Raw genomic sequence first — 9,527 nt, forward strand, 5'->3', positions numbered from 1 at the left:
GGGTGGAGAACAAAGGCGGGATGGTGACTGGTCATTATTGGATCTGGGGCTGCACAGAGGGGAGGCAGATGACATACTCCTGCACCACATAATCAACACACCCTGGATACAGCAGAAAGGTCTAATGCCTCATCTCTGAGGCCAGATTCATTGAAGGGATAACAAGCAGATATTTTTCACATTGTCTTTTGGGACTCCTTTGGAGCCTGTGAACACCAGTCCTGACTGGCCCAGGAGGCCAGAGGCTGAGTGATAAAAGGCATTCCCTCCCCCATTTCTTTATCTTGCTCCTACCAAGGCAATGAGCAGTTCTTGCAGCCTCTGGCACAAGTGACCAGGCCTGTGGATTGAACTCGGGTCCTTACCAAGGTAATCTTAAGACTCTACCACAGTACCACAATGTCTTCTCCCTTTGTGTATTCCAGTAAATCACTGGCATTTCCCTCTTTAGACACTGCTTCCCCACCCCTATTCCAAATCTTCAAAACAATTTCTGTCCAGGGGAGGATCAAATGATTATTTGGGAACTTACAAACAAGGATTCAAGAGACCATCTTGAGGGGTAAACAGAAACAAATGCAAGGTGATCCTCCTATCTGTGTCCATAAAGTGAGCATGCCACCTCAACAGTGTTACCAATCTGTGTGACATTCCTAGCCATTCGTATACTCCAGACATTTAAGCAACAGCCCTAGTGATAAGGCCCCAAAAATCCATCACATATTATATGGAAGAGCGATTATATCTGACAGCGACAGCCCTGAGCCCTGCAGTAACTGCAGCATTCTGGAGCCAAAGGGCACCTATACACGAGCAGCGAGGCTGCTCTGATGTGCTGTAATCAGAGCCGACTCAATTCAGCGAGTCTGCTGGAGTGTGGTAATTACTACGCTCCACCAGACTCCAGCATCTTGTGTATCAGCGTCCCCACACTTAAAAATGGTGGCAGGGGCGCTTTATCTGAAACTCATTCGATGATTAAGCTCAGTGCAGGGATGCCGATACCTAAGATGCTTTAGGTACTTTAATTAGAGCAGCTCTGGAGCTGCTCCAATTAAAGTGCCCTCTCACCTCCCCACTCTGGGAGGGAGTGTATAAACACCTTTAATGTACAGTAGAACCATGCTAACTTTCACACTCAGCAAACTGCCACCCCTCAGAACAGTCTGAACAGTGCAAGCTATAGCAAGGTCTTACGTTGTTCAAACTTTTTTGCTTTTATAGTAATTTCAAGCAGTATATTTACTGCTGCAAAATGAAAGATTGACTATGCGTACTTAAAGCTATGCTCCGCTTGTCAAGTCAAAGCATATATGGCTCCAGACCTGGATATAGCGTTCTTGTTTTTTATTATGTGCGCCAACACGCACATTCCCAGAATTCACCAGCTTTCAGCAGGTCTCTTTTCACTGAAACTGCTGTGTTTTTCTTCAGGTGTGTGTGAATTTTATAGGTTAGAAGTTTTGGAGAAGACATCTGAAATTTAGGGGTGATTTGGACAGAACATTCCACTTACTGATTCCAGATCCTTACTTTAGTAAATGTCTGTGCAGAAAGCTAAGGCATCAGCTAACCCGTGGAATTTCCATAAACAGACTGGCTATCAGAAGCCTCACTGCTTTCTTTTACTGATGTATGGCTGGGACAAAAGCGCTCGATTCTGGCCACAAGAAACCTAAATTGCATGCCTCTGCTCGTTCACAAGCATGGGCCAATTAGTCCTGACTGGCAATATTTACATGTTTACTAGCCATGTCCTTAAAATACTGATACTGCTATTAAGCTTGTCAAACTCTCAAATCTGCTCTGCTCTTATTTTTTTTGTTTAAAGTAAGCAAGAGCAAGAACTGTTGCTTTCTAATCAATTCAGCAGTTACGTAATTATCACTAGGACTAGTTGTTAAATGCTAAATAATAAATAGAAATACAGGGGTCTGATTCTTGGTAGTTCAGGTGGCACACTAGGAAGTAGGACTGCATGGCAAAGTGGGTTAAACTAACCTTTTTTTCCCCCTCAAGAGACCCGGGTTCAAATCCTGGCTTAGGTCACAAGTGAAAGTGAGTTGGAGGCCTCTGAAGATGTGTGCAAAAAATGCACCACTGGTTTTGGGTTTTTTTGTTTGTTTTTTTTTTTTGGGGGGGGGGGGGAGGGAAGAGGGGCAGATTGGTATCCAGAGAGACAAGTTGATTCAATATTCCTTTTTGGACTCTCACCACTTGTTAACAAATGGGAATTTTTTCCACGTCAGATCTGCTTCTTTATAATTGAAGCTTTTCCATCCAGAACATAACCATCTTGAAACCTTTGGACAATATCAGGGAACTACACTAGGAAAATAAACCATCCCACTTGTTTGAAGGATATGCAAGCATCATGGTGGCATCCTGTCATGCTTTGGGTCCTACCTAGACCCATGTGGGACTAACTGAGGTGTCAGAGAGATATTTACTCAGATTTGTCTGGCGGGAGAGCACTTTTGGCAAAGGTAGTTGTACTAGAAGTTAAGAAGTCAATACAATTCTATTCACACACGACAATGTCTATAAATACAGCATGGAGCATTCTGCTGAAGCCACCCTATGGGTGAGGTAGGACCCTGGGTTTCAAATGATCTTCTCTGAGCTCAAACTGCAAGGATCAAGTTTTATGTAATTCTTCTCCCAAAATGGGGGAGAAGGACTTGTCCTTTTTACTTAATTCATTCACATGCTTAAAAAACAAAAAAGATGGGGAAAAGTTCCTGTTCAAAAAACATCTCCCAGTTATTGCTCTGATGAATCTGGCCTCTGATCCAGTAAGGCTCCTAGTTAGGCTCTTTCTGCTTTTATAAGAGATGTGGAGCTGGAAGAAGTTTAGATAAACAATTCAAAGCCTCCTCAGCTCAGATTCCTAAGTTCATTGAAATGGACAGACCTCAAATAGTAACAAAATTAGAAGAATGATTAGGTGCTGCAGTACAAATAAGGAGGGATTTCCAGACCCACAAGCGACTCTTGCTATAAAAAGACAGGTCACTCACCAAGTGCAATTCTGTGGTAGCTGCAGATGTGTATGTCACCTAATAAAAATACCCATAGCTCTGTCCCTGCTTGGAATGCTGGAAAGAAGTGGCCTTTTACCACAACCACCTGCACATCTTGGGCATTTACCAGACATTTCAGGGAAGCTTTAAACAGACATCTGCCTGTCCCAAATTTAAAAGGCTGGTTAACCAGCTATTTTCCTGTACTAAGATTATCTGATATCTGCCAATCCAAAATATATAGGAGAATTAATCACTATCCTATGGAAATGTGAACCATATATCTCACTTATATAGCACTGTTGTTCCATCTCTATGCTTATTTCCAATATTATTTGGAACAGGGATCAGGGGAGAAGGGGACAGTGATTCATACTTGATTCTTCTGACTCAATCCTAATAAATTTGCACTGAGAATCTTGCTGCTGGAGCCCAGCTTATCCCTACTCAGTTCTCCTGATGCCTGAAGCACCATTTGAACTCATGCACTCTACACAGCCTTGCTTTTCTTCCCACCCAGCCAAGCCCTGAAAGCAACATCTTGTGGTGGGGTGGGGTGGGGTGGGGAGGAAACTCTTACAAGCCACTAAGCAAATCTTGGTCAAGAAGCTCTCCTTGGTTTGTGACACCAGGATCTGAACCAGGGTCTCTTTAGTGCCTTGCAGTTAGTACAATGTTTTTTAAAAAAAGGTTTAATTTCAATGGCAAATGAGTTACAATTAGGGAAAGGAGACACAGGCCTAGTGCTGACTTTAATTATCCTTTGCACAGTGCCAAGGAGTTAATCCCTTCAAGTCCTTCTGGTGATGGCTTCTCTGGGACAGCCATGGATGGGAATAGACTTTGAGTCCAAGGAGGGACAAAAGCCAACCCAAGGCAGGAGTGGGCGCTAAGCAGTTAAGAAAGTTGATGGTATAAAGGCAATTGGTACCTGTGGTGGCCTTGCTTCCTGGGGATCCAGAATTTGGAGCGCGGAACATCTGGGATGGGGATGCCGGTGGGACACCGGAGGGGGTGCGGTGCAGGAGGGTGGAACATCGGATTATTGAAGCCGGTGTTTTTTTGCCGGATTGGCTCGCCTGTGTCTTCACTGCCACGAAGAGTGGAGATCGAGAGAACTCTGGATATGAACACTCAGAACTAGTGCCTGGACAGTCAGTCAGCTCCCAGAATCTGTGCATTCTGGAAGGATTGCTTTCTAATAGTCATGCTCACAACTCCCTTACAAGGGGACCTGCAGCACTTGTGGATCCACTGAATCCCATACAACATGAAGGATTTCCCCACTCACCCAAAGGGACAGGCTCCTCAAACTTATCAGTTTCACTTACACCTTTAACTGCTCCTTGACCAACCCAAGCAGGCCAGGAATCCTACTACTCCTCCACCAAATCTGCAGGGCATACCCAGTACATCCAGAAGCTCCATTTGTTTGAACAGGAACCTTGAGGTTTCCCCGCTACATTTTTAACAGTCTCTGAACACAGAGAGTGAATTTTAAATCTGCTTCCTTGAGCACTTTATCTGAGGGAGATCACACTGCTTCATGAGCCTTATGTACTTCCTAGAGCTTGGTCACTAATTTCACCAACTCACATCTATCATTCTTTTCCGTCTAATCTGTCTGACTGAAAAGAATAATGGATGATGGTATTGAGGAACGGGAGGCTCAGTTACCATCCCATGAGTCAGGTGAGGCCTTTGGATGCCATCTCAGGTCAAAAAAGCTAGTGAGATGCATGAATGTTGTGTATCACTGTGGATATGTTCTCAGAGCATCACTTGATTTTAAGGGAGATTCTTTGGTGTCTGCAGTGAGTAGGAAGTATCACCAGGAATTCTCGGTGCCAGAACACATGTGAACATTTCTGGACAGAGCAGTGCTTGCTCAGACCCAAGACTTTTTTTAAAGAATGTATCAAAAGGCAAGCATAACCCAACAATCTCTCTAACTTCTCAACAATTCTTTTCAGCTGAGATTTGGGTATGTATTCTTGAAGCCGAACACCAGTGGCCAGACAGGAATGTAAGGAATCAAGGATCTCACCCAGCCCCACAACTGGAGCTTGCTATTATAGATTTCTCCACCCCAAGGGCAAAAGGGGACACTATGTGCTGCCCACAGACTCAGGGCTGACCCCAACAACTGCTTTGTAAATCTTATTGTGATCTTATTAAATCAGGAGCAGTTACCTTGAATAAGGAATTCTTGCATGCTGTCACTGCAAAAACAAAGCCATCTGAAATCAGCAAGGAGAAAATACGTCTGAATCACTGCCTTGATTGAGGCCCTGGGCTCTGTGCTCATTTGCAAAATCCTAAACTGGAAGATGATATGGACCCATATGTAGCTGCCCTTCAGACTTATGCCTGCCCACTTTCGACAGGGATGTGTATCGTTCAAAGCACCTACACGCAGACACCTCAAAAACAGTTTTTGTCTACACAGATCTAGTGGCATTTTTCTTAAAAGGTATTGAGCGTCTGCAGAGGAATTTACAGGAGGTTCTCTCATAGCTTAGGTTCAGAAACTTGTGCTCTGCTTGACCTCCAGCCATCTGAGTAGGTGAAAGGCTTGTTTTTGCTTTCCAGGCTTAATTTCAGTCCCACAGATAATCCCTCTTCAGGTGTCGCTTCACTGTCAGCAAATGTTAAGTCCGTTATGATGGTTTCCTATGTGTCACCATGTTTCCTTCAGGTGCGGTTCCTGTCAAATGTTGATTTGTTCCCAACCTCCTCCAACCAAGAGCAATGGAAACCAGCCAACCATTCAGTGTCAGGAACATGCAGGCCCCTCTCAGACCTTTTGTAGTCTAGAGATTGCTCTCTTTGTGAAGCTAAGCAGTGAACTCTCCACAATACTACCACTTTCAAAGATAATTTCTCTTTCCCTGCACTGACAACAGTGAAAATGTGGTCTAATCTGACATCTCTTGAGGATGCACAGAACTGGTGGAGCTTACTTTAAAACCCTTCTTTCTTTAAAGCCAAATAGGGATGCTGCTTCAGATTCAGCCAGACAAGGGACAGGGCCCCATCTGAGAGTGGCTGGGACATGCAAAATCCCAGCAGATGAGATAAAAACCAGACTGGATCAAAATCCTATTTGTTCTACAGTCCTTGGGGATGCTGGACGTTTGTGGCAAAAGCTTCAGGCTAGTCTTGGACTATCAAAATGTAAATTACCTTTGAAGGTCAAATCTAATACAGGGGTGGCCAATCTGAGGCATGCATGCCACAAGTATCATGGGCAGCCTGTGTGTGTGGCATGTGGCAGGATGGCAAGGGGATAGGTGGCTGCATAGCAACAGATAGGGCAGGAAGCAGGGCAGATCAGGCAGGGAGCACATAGCAGGGAACAGAAAACAACACAGCAGATGAGGCAGTGGAAGGGGATCAGAGTGGCACTCAGGGAGGGCTCGGGGCTAATTTGTGGCACTAAGACATGGTGGATGTAGAGAAGATCACATACCTCCTCTGGGACATCTGCTGAAAAGAGGTTTGTACTGTGGAACTCATTACCACAGGTTTGCAAGAGGCCAAGCAGCCAGATGAACTGGATATTTATATGGATAAGAATACTGATCCATTGGAAGAAATACAAAACCTCCTAATTCAACTATCAAGGACCAAATGAAATCAAACTGAGGGTCAGATTATTTCATGTTCGCTTCTGGGGGTTTCCTTTCTAGGAAACGTCTGATGTTGGCCACTGTCTGAGACAGACAACTGGACCAGACAGACCATGGGTGCAATCCAGTCCGGCAATGCTTGTTCAGTGGGACTGGCACTTGGCTCAGTGCTATTTAACATTTGAATTAGTGACCCTGAAGAAAATATAAAACCAACACTGCTAACACATGCAGACGACAAAAGGCTGGCAGGTCAGTCACTGATATTGAATGATCTGGACTGCTTGGGAGGCTAGGTGCAAACCACAATACACGTTTTGACACAGCCAAAGGAAATATCATGTACATAGGAACAACGAAGCAGGCAGTACATACAGAATGGGGGGCACTATCTCTGGAAGCAGACTGATCAAGGCCCAGGGATCTGATGGCCATTCACTTGATCATGAACTCCCAGTGCACTGCAATGACCAAAAGACCTAATATAATCCTCACATGTATAACCAAGGAAGTAAAGAGTTTATTATATTTCTGTATTTGATGTTCTGGACCACTTCTGGAATACTGTGTCCAATTCTGGTAGCAATAGTTCAAAAAGAAGTTGAAAAACTGGAGGGGATTTGAAGCTGACAATGAGAATTATGAGAAGATTGGAAAATGTATTTTTAGCTAAAAAACACAAGGAGCTCCATTTGCTTATTTGAATAAAGAGAAGCTTAAGGGGGGACTTGATCACAGCCCATAAATACCTATGTGGGGAATGTGAATTCAATAATACAGGGCTCCTTAATCTAACAGACAACGGTATAAGAATATTCACTGGCTAGAAGATTTGGTTTTAATTTAGTAAGGGTAACAAGCCACAACACTCATTTACCAAGGGTTCTGGTGGATTCTCCATCATTGGCATTTTTTTAAAATCAAGACTGTACATGATTCAAAAGAATTTGCTCTAGTTCAAAGAGGAACTAACTCAGCTAAGTCCTTTGGCCTGTGTCACATACTGGAGTTTGGTCTAGAGTCTAGAAGATCACAGTGAGTTCTTTTTCTAGTGTTCGTCATATGATCTTTATGTTCTAGACCTGCCAGAGCAAAGGAGTGAAAGATGCATTCAGGCTCTCATTTCCTCATGACTCTCCTGGAAGCAACTAATACCCTCCTCAGTGAAAAATTAAAACAAAAAGGCAGGAAGTATTTTTAAGTACTTAATTTACTGCAGATAAAAGACTCGTAATTTTTGGATCAGGTTTCTTAAAGAAGATTTTGCAAGATGAGCAAATAGAAGTGTGGTTAAAAGGGCTGGCTGGATGATGAAGATGGAATAATCTTAACATTGCCTTTGTAAGGAATCACTTCTGAACTCAGAGCTTTTTCATCTTCTATATGCATTTTAGAATTAAAAATGTTACCTGGTAAGGCAGTGAAAGACCACATTAGTGAATAAAGGTATCTTCAAGAATGGGATTTTACTCAGTGAAGAGGGATGACATGTTTAAACTCTGTTAAATAGGACCCCATCTCCTCTCAACTACCATGATCTTATGGGCTGGAAATAGGCCAATTCCTGATGAAGACTGTTAAAGTTTCGCTTTCAGGGGCATGGTAGAAATTACTTTTAAAGAGGCAGTCAGTGGTGAAATGCCTCTTGACATTAGCAGTCTCACAAGCTATAGTCCATTAATGCTGACCCTGAAGGTGGAGATGAAAAAGCAGGCTCAATATATTCCCTTGACCTTTTTACATCTGATTTTCATCCCTGGAGCAATGGATGTCTGTGCTCATGCAAATTTTACTTTAATTTACTGATCTATGTTCTTGATTATGACCTTTGTTACCCTTTTTTGTGATGGAGTGCTTATGGGTGCCACTCATGCATCACCACAGAGCAGACCAAAAACCACACTGTGAAGATTTTTCCTACTGGAATTCCAACTTGAACTGGATTTCATTTACACTTTTAAAACAACTGTATTAGGGGATCCAATCACAACACAGTTGTTACCCAACATAGTTGAGTAAGTTTCATCTTGATGTGCAGGTGAGACCTCAAGAACGTTTCAAGCATGTCCCTGAATCTTCCCACAGCCAGGAACAGCTCTGCCTCAGTGCTCCCAAACACACTGAACACACAGCTACGGGTACATCTACAAATCAGGACAGAGCCATGTTCCAGATGTTCTGCATCCTGAATTGTGTTATAACCAGGTCCCTCAGCACAATTTTCAGAGGTGGTAGGTAGATGGGCCTGTCTGTGACATAGGGTGAAAGAAAGATGACAGGAATGTGTATTTTTAGAAAGTGAAACCTCCAACTCTAGCAATATGAAACCCTCATTCCACACACTTCCTCCTCCCAGAGATCCCTGGGGATCATTCCCACTCACTGCAGCAGCTCCCATCTTCTGAAGAACATGTCTCCAGGAATGCAAAGAAACTCGTGACCTTGTGTCAGCTGTTAGGACCAAAATCATACCAAAAAATCTTGCAGACCCTGCAGGATTGGAACCCTTGTCTTTGGATCTTATTAAATAGCATCATGATGAGGGGAGGAGAAGGGAGAGAAGTTAATAAACTGTAGAAGGGAAGCTGAACTCAAGCAGAGAGACCCAGAACATCTCAGGTTGATGGCTGTGTCTCCTTCTGTATCTACCCCCTAAAGTTACTACTGCAGCAATTGTGCCATGAATCCCTCGAGAGACTGACTAAAACTTGGGACAAAATCTCGGTTGTAACTCTCTTGGTTGCAAGTGGCTTGTCAAATGCCATATATTGCACCAAAAATTCACTTGATCATGAGCACAACAAAGCACTGTGGTGTGGGGAGAGGGGGAGGGAGGGGATAAGCCTAGGCAGCATTGAAAGGAAAGATAAGA

General features: G+C 43.5%; 1 protein-coding gene across 9 annotated transcripts in view; it reads right to left on the reverse strand.

Annotated features, from left to right (window-relative positions):
• The window catches only part of ZNF618 (zinc finger protein 618), a 127,318-nt gene that overhangs the window by 33,497 nt on the left and 84,294 nt on the right, over positions 1-9,527 (reverse strand). The window contains exons 11-13 of one of the 9 annotated variants that reach the window (XM_025210440.1): positions 3,955-4,196; positions 1,278-1,293; positions 1-27 (exon numbers count right to left, since the gene is read on the reverse strand). The exon at positions 1-27 is cut by the window's left edge and continues 71 nt beyond it. The exons of the other annotated variants lie outside the window; for them this stretch is intronic. Of the exons in view, the coding sequence (XP_025066225.1) occupies positions 1-27; positions 1,278-1,293; positions 3,955-4,196 (285 nt within the window). The remainder of the gene's footprint in view (positions 28-1,277; positions 1,294-3,954; positions 4,197-9,527) is intronic. 9 annotated transcript variants of the gene reach the window in all.

The sequence above is a fragment of the Alligator sinensis genome, unplaced genomic scaffold (genome assembly GCF_000455745.1).
Source record: "Alligator sinensis unplaced genomic scaffold, ASM45574v1 scaffold610_1, whole genome shotgun sequence".
In the NCBI taxonomy this organism is placed as follows: domain Eukaryota; kingdom Metazoa; phylum Chordata; order Crocodylia; family Alligatoridae; genus Alligator; species Alligator sinensis.